Source organism: Vanessa cardui, chromosome 16 (assembly GCF_905220365.1).
Source record: "Vanessa cardui chromosome 16, ilVanCard2.1, whole genome shotgun sequence".
Classification (NCBI taxonomy): Eukaryota; Metazoa; Arthropoda; class Insecta; order Lepidoptera; family Nymphalidae; genus Vanessa; species Vanessa cardui.
In genome coordinates this window covers 1,716,924-1,733,594 of record NC_061138.1, presented here as the reverse complement: position 1 = coordinate 1,733,594, position 16,671 = coordinate 1,716,924, and the positions used below count along the sequence as shown (strand labels likewise).

At 32.1% G+C, this 16,671-nt stretch overlaps 2 protein-coding genes across 2 annotated transcripts in view; one reads left to right on the top strand and one right to left on the bottom strand.

Annotated features, from left to right (window-relative positions):
- The first annotated feature begins 839 nt into the window (after nucleotides 1–839).
- The window catches only part of LOC124536111 (TBC1 domain family member 12-like), a 49,426-nt gene continuing 33,594 nt past the window's right edge, over nucleotides 840–16,671 (top strand). Inside the window, exon 1 of the mRNA XM_047112559.1 lies at nucleotides 840–1,660. Within this exon, the coding sequence (XP_046968515.1) occupies nucleotides 1,230–1,660 (431 nt within the window). The 5' untranslated portion in view covers nucleotides 840–1,229. The remainder of the gene's footprint in view (nucleotides 1,661–16,671) is intronic.
- LOC124536112 (retinol dehydrogenase 12-like) lies at nucleotides 2,260–3,896 on the bottom strand. Its single transcript, XM_047112560.1, has 2 exons — nucleotides 2,726–3,896; nucleotides 2,260–2,650 (listed from the first exon to the last, which is right to left on the bottom strand). The coding sequence occupies exons 1-2, from the start codon at nucleotides 3,434–3,436 to the stop codon at nucleotides 2,303–2,305; spliced, it is 1,059 nt and encodes a 352-aa protein (XP_046968516.1). The 5' UTR covers nucleotides 3,437–3,896; the 3' UTR covers nucleotides 2,260–2,302.

The window sequence follows — 16,671 nt, the reverse complement described above, 5'->3', positions numbered from 1 at the left end:
ATTTTTGATTTAATGCAATAAATCCTTTTCTTTTCCAAAGAACTCCAAACATTGTAAACATTGTCTAAGCATTAGTTAACGTGCCCAATTGTACACATATTCTTCAAAACAACCATGTCCGGACTGCCTGCCTAAGTCAGAAGGTGACTCCTCGTATTCAAAACAAACAAACACACAACACTGTCAGTATGAGTATTCCTGTTTGAAAGTAGTATTTTATGAAATGATGGTGTCTAACCAGAGGAGCTTACTCCAAGCTCTAATATCGAATAATTAAATTCGGTGCAAAATTGATGACATTTAATAATTCAGAAATATAGAATATTAGCTTTATCTTTTTTTCAATGAGTACTCTAAATAGTTATAATACGTAAATATTTATTTCCATCCATTACATAGACATTAATTTAATGACGTTAAAAGAAGAATAAGGTACTATCTTTCATCTAAAAAATTAAAGAAAGAGACACAGTCTCTACTAGGGCTTGCGTCACGTTTTTACTCTTTCTTAAGCCTTAAAAATAATGTATTAAATAATTTTATTTTTTATCTTCAGAACAATCCAGTAAAAATTAATTTATATATTTATTTAATGCAATCAATGTATTATGTAATTAAGATGCATAAGTTTTATCATTTACTTATTGTAATGACATTTCGTTTAGAAATTTAAAAACTGACGTATATAGATTGACCATATTAAATATCTACCTTACTCCTTCATTCATATAGAATACAATAGCCTCCTTTACTTGTTCGTATTATATGACGCAGAGATCGTAGTATAATACAAAGAATGCCATTAGCCTTATGCCAATGTCAATTTATTTACAGTGGAAAGGAAAAGGTGGTGGGTGTGTTGCTTTGGTTTATGTTTTAGTTCCGTATGATTTATTGTATTAAAGCGTAGTGTTAGTGGTAGTATTGATTTTTTTATAAATTAAAAAAACGTTTTTAGTGTAAATTAATTATTAAACCGTCTTTAATAGTGTATATTTACGACACATTACTATTATTTCTTTAAATTGTTTTGGAATATTTACGTCGATTGTTTTCGTTTGTGATGTGTATTATAAATAACGAATTAAGATAACGAGTTATAGTGTTAACATTTGCAAATAATTACAATAATGATTAATAATGAGGCCGTTTACGAGGAATCAGTTAAACAAGGTTTCTTGAAAAATGGATGGAATTAATAGACGCAGTTCGATTTTTGAATCTTTGCAATGTCGACTCCGTGCCAAAAAGGCGGGATGCGCCTCAGCGAAGCCCTAGATAACATACAACTAGCGTATAATCCGATTACGAAACAACTACATTTCGTGAGTCCTAAGGTCGAAAGCCCAGTAGAGGACACTTCGGACGACATTGATAAATTATCAAAGAAGAGCAGTTTCAGTGACGAAGGCAATTTTTCTATTTCAACCTGTGAAAAGAGTGACACTAGTGATTCGCCAAAGAGTACCCTACAATGGGGCGGCAGTGTGAATGGTCATCAGCGCGGCAAGGATGGAGGATCTTTCTCCAGCACCGTCTCGAGTCTATCAGAGTGTTCCATAGGATCCAGTGCATCAAAGGAAGATGATCTTGCCGAAGTCAATACTGTTCAAGAACACACAAAATTAAAGAAGAAAGGACTCTCTGGATTCTTTAGCAGGTTAGTCGAGTTTAACATTTAATATTATTTTTATTAGTGATTTAATAACTAATAAAAATAAACTTATTCGCTGGACTTATCTGATTAATGTGTTAAATGTTCCTTTTGAACGCAGAAACTGTAATAATTATATTACTAATTCATAATTAAAACTGCTAAAATAATACTTAGTACTGATTTAAATTATTATATAACCATTTAATAAGTAAAAACAGCATTAATAGAAAGTTTGTCATAGAATTATACGTAATGTCTCTGAAGTTTTAAATTTTATGCATATATTAACTAGCCTCTCTAATTTATATTGTGCTGCATACATTACTATAAAATAAAAATAAATCACAGTTTATGTCACATGAATAGACTCTATACTTGATACTATGCTAAGAATTTGTAAAGTGCTTTTGTGTAGCAATTATTCATAATGAATATAAGTTATCTATAACATATCGAGGCTAGTTTTTTTTAATTTCGTATTAAACATTGTGTATTCTATCTTATTATGTGGATGAGGTTAAGGGATCAGATATAAACGCAATTAAAAAAATATATTTATTATAAATATTAAATATAATTTATACAAGTGTAAAAAATATATTTGGAATGTAATTTTTTTTAAATGAGTAATGTAAAAGTATAATACTAATTCCTACCAAAATTCTGTTCTTGAATTCCGACTAAGTCACAACTCAATTGAAATAGTTTTTCTTGGTGTTTTTCATTCTTAGAGAATCTGTTGCTAAAACCTTCTTTACAATTACTAATATATAAACCTCCTTTGGCTAAAATATCTTTGTTAAAACATGCATAGAGAATCGGAACGGCCCCTTTTTCTGGAGTTTTAAACAACATTCTTCGGAGCCAAGGTAAATAAGAGAAATTCGTTTTTTCAAATAAGTCTGTATCAACAATTCCGGGATGGACAGAGTAACATTTCACTGGACAATCTTTATCTTCCAGAAGCTTGTTAACATACCTTGCCGTCATTAGCTGTAACAAAAAATATATAAAATAAATATTTAAATCTTAATATGGTAAATTACTTCAAAATATTGAATATATTACCTGTGCTAGTTTTGATTGAGCATAGGCTGCTGTGGTGTCATAATGTTCTTTCATATTGATATCATCAAAATATATTTTCCCTGGGAAATGAGCACAGGATGATACATTAACGACTCTAGACGGCTCCTCAATTCTCCCACTCCGTTTAAGCGCTGGCAACAATAAATGTGTCAAATAAAAATGACTCAAATGATTCACAGCCAGTTGCGTTTCAAAACCATCTTTGGTTAGTTTATAATCTCCAAACATAATACCAGCATTGTTTACTAATAGGTGGATTTCTGGAAATTCCCTGAGTACACGATCAGCAAACTCCTTAACTGATTCCAAAGACAATAGATCCAATGGATAAGCTCGAATTCTCTTTCCGTTTTCCATTGTTGCAATGAATTTTTCAACGGAATTTGGATTTCGAACACCCATTATAACGGTCATGTTCGCCTTCAGAAGTCCACGTACGACTTCCGTGCCTATTCCGCGAGCGCCGCCCGTTATCACGGCTATCTTGTTTGTCGCGTCTGGCAACTCTATTTTATTTATCCATACACTCACCCAGTCGTCTATCAAGCCTCCTGCGCCGGCTCCCTGCATGTCAATCGTGTACCTCAATTCACTCAATATATGTTTGATCGGCTTATGTCTGTTGATGTACCAGTAAATTGCTGACGCAATTGTTATTGTTATGGTCGCTGACGTTATCAAAAGCGACATTTTCGAGGTTATATTTTGCGTTCGAAACACAACTTGTGCACCGGCGTCTGGCTTTCACTCGAATGAAATCCTCTACGCTTTCTCTCGCTTCTCTGTTAGTATTCAATGTACCGTTAGCTCGATCTGTATACGGTGATGAATATATTAACTGTTTATGTTAGAAAAACAGTGTATTATAAGAAAAAAATCACCTTTTGCCGTCTGTACGTTGTGTGCAGTAATTACTTCTAATAGTTTCTTCTCTGAGTAGATTTTAATAACAATTCATAACATTCCGCTTAGTAGGGAGGTCGGAATGTTACTGGTTGTCTTTAGTGCGACTCGTTGGCGAATTCAAATGTATCGCATGCGCGTTACGTCATTTAGCATTGTCCGTCTATTCGTTTTCCAATATAGGCGTAACCATTTTGATTTATCGTTTAAATTATGCATACAAAATTATTTTAATATTGTAACGCTATTTAGGTTATCAGTGTTTAAAATACCTACTGAAGCGTCTATGAGTATTGAACTGATGTCTGATTAGATTTTAAGGCCAACATTTAAAACGTTTAAACTTATCCTTGTTTATCAAATGGTTGAATCGGAGTAAAATCATCTGAAAAAAAAAACCATATTTTTTTATCTCAACATAGATATATCTATATATAATAGAGCTTATCACAAAATCTCTGCTACTGACATATCATGTGACGTAAGAGGAAACGAGATAAATATACTAGTACTACGTAACGGTTTCTAACTTATATTTTCGAAGTGGATAGACGAGTTCAATCCTCCGGCACCGAGGCACTTAATTAAGGGTCTTTGATCTGTTACCTTACCGGTGGCGCGTGACGATTGAGCTAAGATTAACCTGATTACAACGAGAGGGAAAGAGATGGAATGTTATACAAAATACTTATGTAAATTGAAAAGAAAAAACAGTGCGACAAATTGATTGATTTACTTATAAAATCTAACCTTACACTACAAATACCTCTAAAAGGTAATAAAAGTGATGCTTTCGTTAAAAATAAGAGATTATTGATTATTATGGCACATTAATGCCATACCTTTATTTCGTTGTGTTTACACACTAAAATAGATAATACTTACCAAATAGGAGGCTTTATTTGATTTCAAGGGTTGCCATTACAAAAATGCAACGATTTGTTAAAAATAAGTATACTAGCAGTTAGTAAGTAAACAAGGTAACGTATAGTATCATCTAAGTAATTATTATTATTCTTTTTTTACTTGCTGCATCATTCCAATGTAACAATGGCGCATATTTTAAAGCATTGGTCGCGATGGATAACCACGTAAAGGCTTTTTATATCAAACCAAGCCACCCTAAAAATCAGGACGGTTTCTGGGAAATCAGATTAAATGACGAAATTATACTTTTATATCAGAATAAATTTCTCATCGTTTCAAACTCGTAGAGACTCGTGAGGGTTCTTATATTGTAATTAAGTCAAAAATCAAAAACAGTATTCCAATTACAGAATATGTCAATAAATTGCAGTTAAATGTATATTTATATCTTGCTTAGAAATTAACAAATATGTACTAAGTCCACCCTTATTTATAAGCTATAATGCTGGATTTAGTAATATGCTTTTTTTGTCAATATTTTTAACATGAGCTTTAATTTTTTAACAAGCCATTTTAAAAATGTCCAAAGAAAAAAAAAGATGACTCAAAAAGGTTGTATTAACTTTGCGAATTCGAAAACTGGGTGTCATAAGTTGATATTTCTGCCTCGTATACAATAATAGCGACCGTTATCCGTTATTTGTTAATTTTCCAAAAAGTTCAAGGTGTTATGACAATTGTTATGATATTACGTAGCTATGTTATGTTGATAACTTATCTGTTAATTATCGTTGTTTCCAGCTGTAAAAGTACGTAGTATTAATATGTTAACTATAAATGGTATCATTTAAGCTATCTGTACTTTTGCTTTGTTACCAAAACACTTTATCAAGTCAATAACGATAACCGATATTTGAATAATTTGTTTTAAGTGCATTGTTTTGCACTCGAAGTGATTGAGTTTATTTATTATGTATTAATAACTTTACTTTATTAAGTGTCCTTGTCCGGATTTATAGGGGGAATTTTCTTTTAATGTAAGTTTACCATAATTTTCTGTATCCGTGTAGGGTACAGATATGCTTGTCTTGTTTTTCCATCTGTTTTCGAGACCATATTATAAGTAGAATGTGTGAATTACGTGCTGTTATAAGGATTAAGTGTTTTGCAAGATATAATAAAGCATGCCTCAATAGTGTTGTAAACAGCCACTTTATACTCAATGGCTTAACGTTGAAATATTAAGCAATTTCTCCTTTTATCGCTCAGTGAAATCAGCATTAAATTAATTTCACATTTAATAAATATTGCAAAGACACTTAGACTGTAATTTCACTTGGTACTTTTGCGGTGCACAAGAATCGCATAGGAGATCTATTCTGTTAAACCAAAGACGATACTTGCCGCAAAACATGATCGTGAAATGTCAGAAGTGAGATGCGACATTGACTAGAACAATTCAAATTAAAAAGGGTCACGGATATTGTCTTAAAACGTAAGTTTTTAAATTTTCTTAAGTGATAAACGAAGTGAGTTCTTACAGAATAGTACTGCTGAATGTAAATAAAAATAAACCTAACGTGTACCAGTTTCTCGGAACAATGTGCTATAAAATTGAAGCGGACACGAGCATACGGAACGTAGAACGGCCGGTACCCAAACCTGATACTTCGAAAACCTGTTCACGAAGGCAACGCTACCCGACTGACACTACATCGACCCCTTCTCTGTTACTTGGTCTTCAGCGTTTATTTGGACGTCGTTTATCCATTGCAGGTTTATTATGACAATGTTACTTTTTCAATCATTGTTGACATGCATTGAGTATGAAACATGTCGATGTCGCCATAATAACAAAGATTTCTGATGTAAGTTTCGGACAAAGGTTGAATAGAGGATTTCACGGATAAAGAAAAGTTAAAGTTGGAAAAAATATTTTGTTTGGCTTCACCCACATAGCTTGTTGGTGACGATTTTTTGTATCATAATAAATATGTAACAGAATGCGTCTGAGTGGTCGAGAAAATGACATTTAGCAGATGTTGTAGCTTGTTTTGTTTTGATAAAAATGAAATGACCTCGAAGATCAATTTTAAGCAAGTAATTAAATAATGTCCAGAGATGTTTTTATTGTGAAAGTGTTTTCTTTTTATGTTTTATTTTTGTTTGATATTTATACTATAGTAATCTGGATTACTTTGAAATACATGTACTTATCACATAATTGGTCTAATGGTTCAGTCTTCCAAGAATACTTTACTAAATGACCATGACCCGAAATCGGCCATAATCATCAGAGTGAAGTACCTACGTAGTTGCAATTTATAATTTGCCTATCAACCAGGATAGGAAACTCCTGTATTAAATATATTGATTCATATTTGAATAGTATTTGTTATTACACACGAACAAAATACGATATTATTACAATCGTCTCAACATTATGTCTCAGACAGCCTGTCACCTGACGCGCTTAAACCTGTAGAGAGGATCGTATAACTTCGAATGTGACTATAATACTGACTATGTTGAAAGCTGAGACAAAGTCGGTCTAGGTCTATAAAGTACTGATGAACTTATGATCCCGGCCTCTATCAATAATTATAAATTAATAAATTTTCAATGCCAGTGGTAGACCCAATAACAGTGGTAGAGTGGTAGTTAGGGTGCTGGTTGTCATGAGTCAGACAAAAAAAGTAGTATGTAAAGTGGTATGTCTTGAAGTTCAAGTTTGCTTCATACTAAATAGCATCAAATTCGTTTCAGCGGTTTCGTCGTTAAAGAGCAACAGACTGACTAAGAGACACAGTTACTTCGATATTTATAATATTAATAAACATTGATTGTGCTATCGAAGTTTTATTACCTGGTATAATCATTAAATTTTAGTCGATCATTGAAAGTAAAATTTATATGCGAAGTGCTAATACGTTCTATATTATGTATCCTTAGCATTAACGCTCCTTCGCCTTGGAGACTAACAACAATGTCACCATGTCCATTAATGCTTTGCAGCTGTTAATTGACCAAGGTTTCCTTTCCTTCTCTTTTAAAGTCACATATTTAAAAAAAAATGTTTTTGTATTGTAATTTAACATTTTTTTTTGCAAATTTGAAATCGGATCCGCCGACTGTCCGAAATAGATCTTTCAAAACGTTTCGTCAAATATACAATACGATGCAATCGATTTTGAATATCGAATAACTAAATATCATATAAATGGCGGAAATACTGGTGATCAACATTATTCATATTACATATTAAGACTGCATAACATACTAAATTGGGGTCAAATTAGTCAACAAGTTGATTGAAAGATGGTATTTCGACTTGTTTTGTTTGTCAGTGAACGTCTGCAGTAAACTATTTAAGACCACCGTCCTTGACTGTATAATCTGTTATCGTTGTATTCGTACATATTTGTATTTTAGTATACTAATTAGTCCCATTGTAACTGGTAATGACTAATGCACGCTCTCGTACTTTGTGACTCCTTTGTTAATGATGTTTATTGTCAGCAGTCATCGATCCTGAACCGAGGATTACGTCAACGTTCTCTGCATTATAATCACAATGCGGATTTTTGATCTGAATCATTTTCCTTTACTGTAGGAAATTATATTATGCTCATCAAAGATATTCCACTTTATTTCTAAGCACACTTTAAAATGTCTTATATAATTTGTGTTCTCTTTGATATTATGAGAAGTCTTTTTTATATCAAAAATACTTTCTTTGCCTTTTGCAGTAGCTTTCAGAGTTATTTAGTTTCAGTTTAAAGAATTGGTACCAGTTTTGTAACACAAGAGCAAGATATAAATTGATTTGGATTTTATATTTCCAATCGACGAAGTTAAGTGGATCTTTTGATAGTAATAAGAAACATGTCATTTCTGGCAACGTATGATAAGCTAAAAGCTTTTACTCACGATGCTATTAGCTAATAATAGCTGCGTCCAAAATGTCTATCGATCAACGATCATATTTACACACATTAATTTTGTTTTATTTATTTATTAAACGTATAGGGCTTGGATTTTCAAAGTATTGGATGGAATATTAATTTCTTTATTAAAGTCCTTTTGGCTTTATTTTAAATCGTTCATAAATATATTACTGTTGGTATGCTTTTAAGTCAACAGTAGTTTCCGGACAAATATGGTGAAAGACAGGTGAATACTGATGGTTCAATTCATTTATCATAATGCCTTATCATGTTCCGTTACAAACGAAATTTGATAACGATAACACATCTTTTGATAGGAAATGTATTAAGAGTCCTTGGACAGTCTCTAAAATTCCATCGTGACTAATAGTGCCATGCTTTCGTTGAATTTTGTACTTGTCTCATAAAGCGTTCTTTTACTTTTGTACTATGTAACTAACCAGGTAGATACGGTGGAGTCTAATTGAGAAGCGTGTCAATCATTCGATTGTATCTGGATTCGATCAAGGAATTCGAATAGCTGACGATAAACATTCTCGCTTTTATTTACAAAAGCTTTCACTCTTTCTATCGTCAATGATTTGACATTTGAAAGAGAAAGACAGCATCGTTTACTAATCGACCCCTAACAACGTTTACAAGTGAGGACCGTAACAAAATGCACTTTTTTCGTTTTGTTAGATGTTAAACAGATACCCGTGAAATAATCAAAAAGTGTAATAATTGGTTTTAAAGGAATTCTAAAGTTTAATTCTGGAATTTAAAATATCTTTGATGAGAATCGTTGTGGAAATGTGCGTTGATTTTTCTTTACTGTTATTTGAACAACAGTAAATCTCTGATACATTTAACTGTTAAGACAATGCAGTGTTATTCTTATTAATGCATTCTACTTTGACAATAACTAAGATATATATTAGTCATAAGTATAATGATCATATTGCGGACTATAGCTGACCAATAGTGAATAATAAGCCTGAGTCATAATACTCAAACTTCCATATAATGATGTTTTGATAACCGGTCCACTCCTTTTGGGATATTTTGATACACCTACGATTGTTACGAGTGAACTAATAATAATTTATCATATGTTTCACCTTTTTAATCTTGGTATACCATTTAAACTAAATATTTTGACAGAACTAAATCATAAAATGCTATCCTTTTTATCCTACACATGAGGGAGAGAGATACAAATATTTTTCGCAGCATTCAATTATTTTAAACCTAATGTATTTAATAGAATTGGAACTATTGTTCATGTAATAAGTGGAAAACTAGATTTAAATGATCTTTTAGTTCAAACAGCACTATAAATACTTTCCTTATACCTTTTCCAAAATATTTTATAAACTACAAATACTCGTCCACATAGAACCACCACCACCTTTAAAAATCCACGTTATGCTATAAACAAAATTATATGTTGTTAAAAATCAACTTAAATTTGTTTCATTTTGCGTGCAACAGGAAAATTACGCCATAAGCCTAATGAGCAAAATCTGTTTACATGTCTTTGCTTACAAAGATTGTGTTTTGGTTGAGAACGGTTGCTTCTTCGTTTGTTTTTTTTTTCATTTGTACTCGTGATTACCAAGCATTTAATTATTCAAAATATTATGCATCGTAATCTGTCGTTAATACCAATTCTTATCGATTAGATATTGCGTAAATGATAAGTGGACGATATTATGAAATCGTTCACCAATTTTTCTTCAATCGATTATCTGTCGAATGTTATAGCAAAGAAAGTATATTTTCGCTCGCCTCTCAACTTACAAATCTATCGTCGCGTGTGAAGTCTTGTCTAACATCGTCTTTTTTAGCTGTATTGTAATAGAAAAATGACGTAGAAAGCGCTTCAAATCGAGTTAAAGCACTTTTCGGCTTTAATCTAAATACCACAGGTTCCATAAAAGATAATGTTATTTCACAGGTTTTAAAAGAAACACATTCAATATGCATTTAACAACTAAATGCCACTATTCGACCGATATTTACTTTTGTATTATTTCTTTTATTTATTGATCCTAAAAGAAGTGTCGTGTGGTTCCGGCTTAATAGAGCCACCCCATCATAAATCGTAACTGCGGGTGTTGTAACAGTCGACTAAGATATTTTTATTGCGTCCAACAATAGATCACGTAAGCGCCTGATGATGTATACATATAATAGTAGGCTTTTTTAAGCTAAATAAAAAAATAGGCATGAATATTATGAGCTCTAATATTGAAAATATATTGTTTGTAAGGACTTGCAGGCTTGACGAATAAGAAATTTAGAATCTGTATTCTTAGTACAGCCGTTTGCGTTTCTCCGGATTTGTCCTAGTTTGGTGTCCGGAGAACGTCCGTGCTAGGGTTTTTTATACAGTCCGGATATTATAATATCCGTACAAGTCTTTATAAAAAATACTCTAAAATAGGAAAAATTTATAGAATTTTAGTATATAAACTAGTTTTGATTATTTAAACTTATTTTAATTATTAGGATAACAATTATATTCCAAAAATTAGATGTTTCCGAGCCTTGTTTATCCAAGCCTATTAATCACACCGATGGCAGTCCCAAATATAGTAATTGGTTCACAATTCACAGAATAATAATGACGTCATCGCAACATTCCTCTGAGAGAATCACTTGATTCCACGTTGTGATCGTGTTGGTTATAGTAGTTACGTAACCTGTCCAGTCTCATAATTAGATTATAATGCAATATCTTATCTAACCATTGATATGAAACCTTATAATTAAGCTTAATATTGGTGGACTCTGCTAGTTAAAAAGAACTATATAATTTTATGTATCGATAAAATACTTTAAATATTTCAATCGCGTGTAACTCCAAATTCTGTTATAAGAATACTTTTATTTTCCGTTAGAGAAATTCTTATATTATTGGTTATGTAATTGTAAATTTCACACGGCGAAAAAAGCTTTTACAAATTGTCTTAATCACGATATCATCACGTTCTAAGATTCACGCTGGTCGGCTACCATAATAACTCCCAATCAACGTAACGAGAAATTAAAAATTTCGTCCAGTGAAAGTATTACGATTGATGTTTAAAATGTGTTCTTTCACGGAAGTTACGTTCGTAGTACAACTATGGAAAGTAAGTGAAGTAGTTGGGTAACGTAAAACGTGATCGGGACCAATAATTTTTTGAAGAGATAGAGAACAAAAGATGAATGTTTCATTAAATATAGGAATATAATGGGTTGCTGGATGAAACAATCCGAAGATTGGGCTTGTCCTGGAAGAGATTATTAGAGCAATGGATGAAATAATGATGATGAAGATGATGATGATGAGAACGTAAGAGCACTTATTGAACTGTTATTATTTTTGAAAAGTGAAAGTGAAATGTGGTTGATTAAGGGCATTGCAGCTTGTTTCGTTTATTTGCCTTTCGTTTCATTGATATATTTTGATATTTATCATGATATCTAAACCGATAAGTGTAATTTCCATTGATAATTTGATAATTTTGATATGATATCAAGTGTTGTAAACATTAAATTACAAAGGTTAAGTAAAACGTTAAATTTTTAGAACTGCTATCATCTATTCCAATGCTCACTAGAAATTTAGTATTCAAACTTGAAGTCATTTTGAATACAAAATAACGAAACTTACAAATATGCAGTGGTTTTAAAATTCTGGGACAAAAGTATGAATAAACATTTTTAGCCGAATTTAAAATTTAATTTCATCTTAAGCGCTCACAAAACAAGATTTTATAGCGCATCTATTTGCGGACGAGAATTCAAAGCGTAAAGTTAACAGCACTGTAATCTAATATCCGTAGCCAATAAATTTTTAATATGCCATAAAGGCGGACATATTTAAGGATTTCGGACGGCGTTAAATATCAAAGTTCTTATTTTTATAGAGATAGAGTGAGATGCAAGATAAACAAAGGTTATATTACTACCGGGCTTGATGGTCTGTATCATTTGCTCGCCCGTTATTCTACCGTCATGCATTGTTTGTTTTATTTGCATAAAAAGTAGGCATATACACATCTATAGTCCATATGTTAATGTGCAGCTATCTTTAAAAAAATATTAAGTAACGATTTCCTTTAACCATTATTGTTATTGAATTAAAAGCATGTGTTCCCTCTGGATGAAGTAGCTTCGGAATATATATTATTAAAATCGTTTAAGTAGTGTTCGTGTTCATTTGCGAAAGAACAAAATTTTTCTCTTTATAATATGTTTTAGCATAGTCGTATAAATATTTTTAGTTCGTTTGAAACAGGGAAATTTATTCCGAAATATATCACAAATGTACAAATTTAAATATTTACTTTCCGCGAACTGTTTCATTTGCTAAATCTACTTGTTCATTTAAAAGGTAAATTATGAAACGCGATCCGATGCACCGTATTATTCTCATATTTGCAGTGAACAGATTTTCAAAAAAAATGCATGGAGTATGTACTCTTCTGTTTAATTTAAGAATATATATTTGGAAGAACTTATAATTTTACAAAATATGTGGAGCTATATAACATGTAGTTATCTTTATGAAGTATTCAACAAATAGTTCATATATCTTTAACCTTCCTCGGTTCTTCAAATACCATGTACACTTGAGGCCTTCGGGTCATATTGACCCGATGGCAAAAATATGGAGTAATTGTTTTGAATTAAATACAAAATCTAATATTGAAATCATATTTATTAAATACGAATAAAATCACTTTAAACGACTATATTATACTTATATTGCTCATTATCTTGGCAACACGAAAGGCACAAAACCTCAGAATGTTTTGGACATATTATGTATGATGATTGTATGATTTTTGAAGATTTTACATCTTTCGAAGATGGACATACACTGCACCTTCTTCTTTTAATAGAACTCTGAGTAGTTGATGTATTAGTTGTCTCGGTAACATCTGACTGTATTCGTACTTCATAGCACTAATTCCCGTGAAGCATTTGTCCGAAGAAGAGTTTGCCTACGCTCGATGTGATCATTTACCAATCCCATGTCTAATTTCTCTAGAAACTGTCTCCAGTCTGGATGGGTATCACAGTACAAAAAGAAAGCATAGAAACATGAAATATCAATCATATTATGAACTATTGGCCACCTTCTTGTCATTCGTTTACAACTATAGGCCGATATCATTTTATCTAGAAAGTCAACAGCACCTTTTCTTGTCCATGATCATTTTTGGTTTCTTCTGCTCTGAATGATATTATTATATTAGTATTTCTATTTTTTTGTGATTCGTGCTCAACAGAATTACATATTTTTTTTTTAGGAATGTACGAAACGAGAACCATTTTTGAATTGAATGCAACAGTAGATGAAAACACAGGTTTAGGATAATTCTCCATTTCACTAATTATTTTATCTTCAGAATTTATATCGTAGTTTAGGATTTGCGAAATCATAGAATTAGTCAAATTGCGAGCCATTTCAAACACTAGTGGAATATGTCCGATCCAAACAACAAATGAATCAAATAAAAATATTCGTCTCACGAAACTAATGTAATGTAACCGTATGCAAATGTAAACAAATATTTTTCTCAATTTACTTTCAACAATAACACAATCAGTGATGATTGAGGTTTGACTAATATTTATAAATTGTAACTATATCCTTAGAATTCAACAAAGCATTATTGTTAACGAACACGGGCTTTTCTGACCCGAGGGTTTTTTTCATACTCGGGTATTATTGACCCGAGGAACCTAAGATGGAAAAAACTTTTTCTAGCTAAGATAAGAGACTTTTCTATAATTTTACCGTACTTATATAGAGTGAATACATAATTAATAATTGTCCTGAAGTCTTAATAAATTATATTAAAAATTACAACTTTTATTGCCAGTTAAACATCAGATTCGGGTCAATATGACCCGAAGAACCGAGGAAGGTTAAATTTAAGCTCTGTGTTGAAAGAAAACATCGAGAGGAATGCATGAGTTATGGGAAAATATGCCAAAGGTGTGTGTGCCAACATGGTTTGTTGTGGTGAGTTAAGCTTCTCAAAAGATGTCCTTAGTCCAGCATAGGGATAGTTACAGTATGTCACGTTATACACTAAATAGCGAATACAGTGCAACTTCCTTGAATTTCAACTTTATTATGTTATGATTTCCTCATATCCAATTCCCACGTCATAAACGACGCGATCTCATTACCGAGCCTTCGTATTATGACAAATGACGACGTTATGCGGTTAAGGCTTTTATGTCATTTTTATTTTCAGTTGTTATAATAATTAGCTAAACTTATGCAATGATGTGCTACTTAATAAGTGTGAGAATGATGGATCGAATCATGCTGTCAGCTTAAGGCCGAATTTCAATAACATACTTCTGCCAAATAACAATATTATTGTTCAATGCTTTTAAATGTGTCAGCCAGTGTCATTGTAGCTACAGTTTCTCGAGGTTGGTGATTGATTTCCGACGTAAGAAATTAGTAATAATTCCTATAGCGCCTATGTCTATACATATAGATTGTATTCACTTACCATCTGGTGGCCCATTTGCCTGTCTAACAACCTATATTGTATTAGTCTATACTTAATAAAAGGTATGTATCGTATCGGTAAGAAAAAGCATAGTAAATGAGCTTATTATTAAGTCATTATTAAGAATGGATCACTTATCATTAGGAGGCATTTACTTCTTGCCTTTCTATGATAATGATACATTCAATGCATACAATATATGTGCTGGAAAGCTATATACGTTACTTAGCAAGCCATTCAATCAACATACCATTCTAACATCACGCTACGATTATAGGAGCAGCTAGCTAGTTCTTTATCAGAGTATAGTACGACACAACTTAGATGTAGCATCGGCAAAATTCGTAAAACCGATCACATCCGAATGGAATCGCATCCGAATATTTATTTTTCATGCGAATATGATCTTTGTACAAACGTAATAACTTGTAATATCATATGACCTAATATATTCGTCAAATTAACACGTCGCTTTACTGCACTTGCTTTTTTTCGAAAGGCGCGATAGGGAGCTATTTCTATTGGTCGTGTAAATCGGCAGGAGTCGGTTTTATTTTTATTCCATTGCATTTTCCGATGCTACATCTAATTTGTGTCGTACTTATACAATGTTCTAACTCACTATGTTCAAACTCACTATGAACTACAGATTCCTTTGATTACATTTTACTTTCGGTATAAAAAAGAAACCTCAGAAACGTTCTCATTTAAAACAATCAACCTATATATCATTCTTGTAAGGTATATCGTATTGTCTGATTTCCAAACGCCCTGCGAAGCGTGACCTGGAAACAGGTGACGAAGCAACCGTCACATTGTTTCTGTTAAGTCAGATGGAAAATTAATAGGATGCAAGGAACGCTGACTTTGTTAAGAAATAAATATTTTTATAATTATTTATATAATAATTATTTTATAATGTTAAAAAGTACATCAAATTCGTTAGTTTTGATAGTTTAAGTATCTTTAATTTTATTCATTGTTTGTAAGAATACAGGATGAATGAAGTTTTGTTGAAATAACTTGCTTAATGTTATAATTCAATCATTCCATGGAATGTTTTATGGATTATTTAAATGTTTAAAATGATGGCTGAGCTTAAACAAATTGTGGTTTAAATGTTTTATTCGTTTCGAAACAATAAGGTATGTGTAAGTTGATACGAAACTTCGATATGTTATCGTGTAGCGTATTGTAGTTTTCGTTTTAAGGAGAATTTATATACCTTATGATTAACTAAGTACACGAGTATTATTTCATATAGTGGATAAATAACAACAACAACAGCCTGTAAATTCCCACTGCTGGGCTAAAGGCCTCCTCTCCCTTTAAGGAGAAGGTTTGGAACATATTCCACCACGCTGATCCAATGCGGGTTGGTGGAATACACATGTGGCAGAATTTCTATGAAATTTGTCACATGCAGGTTTCCTCACGATGTTTTCCTTCACCGCTGAGCACGAGAAGAATTATAAAGACAAATTAAGCACATGAATCAGCGTTATCGTAATCAGCCTGGGTTTGAACCCGCAATCATCGGTTAAGATGCACGCGTTCTAACCACTGGGCCATCTCGACTCATTGGATAAATAAATAAAATTAAAATTAGTGTCTTTCGTTTTTTCTAAGCCGTGATAAAAAAAATCTCAATGAATACTATTTTAATCAAGAATATTTTAATACAATTGCAGTTTTT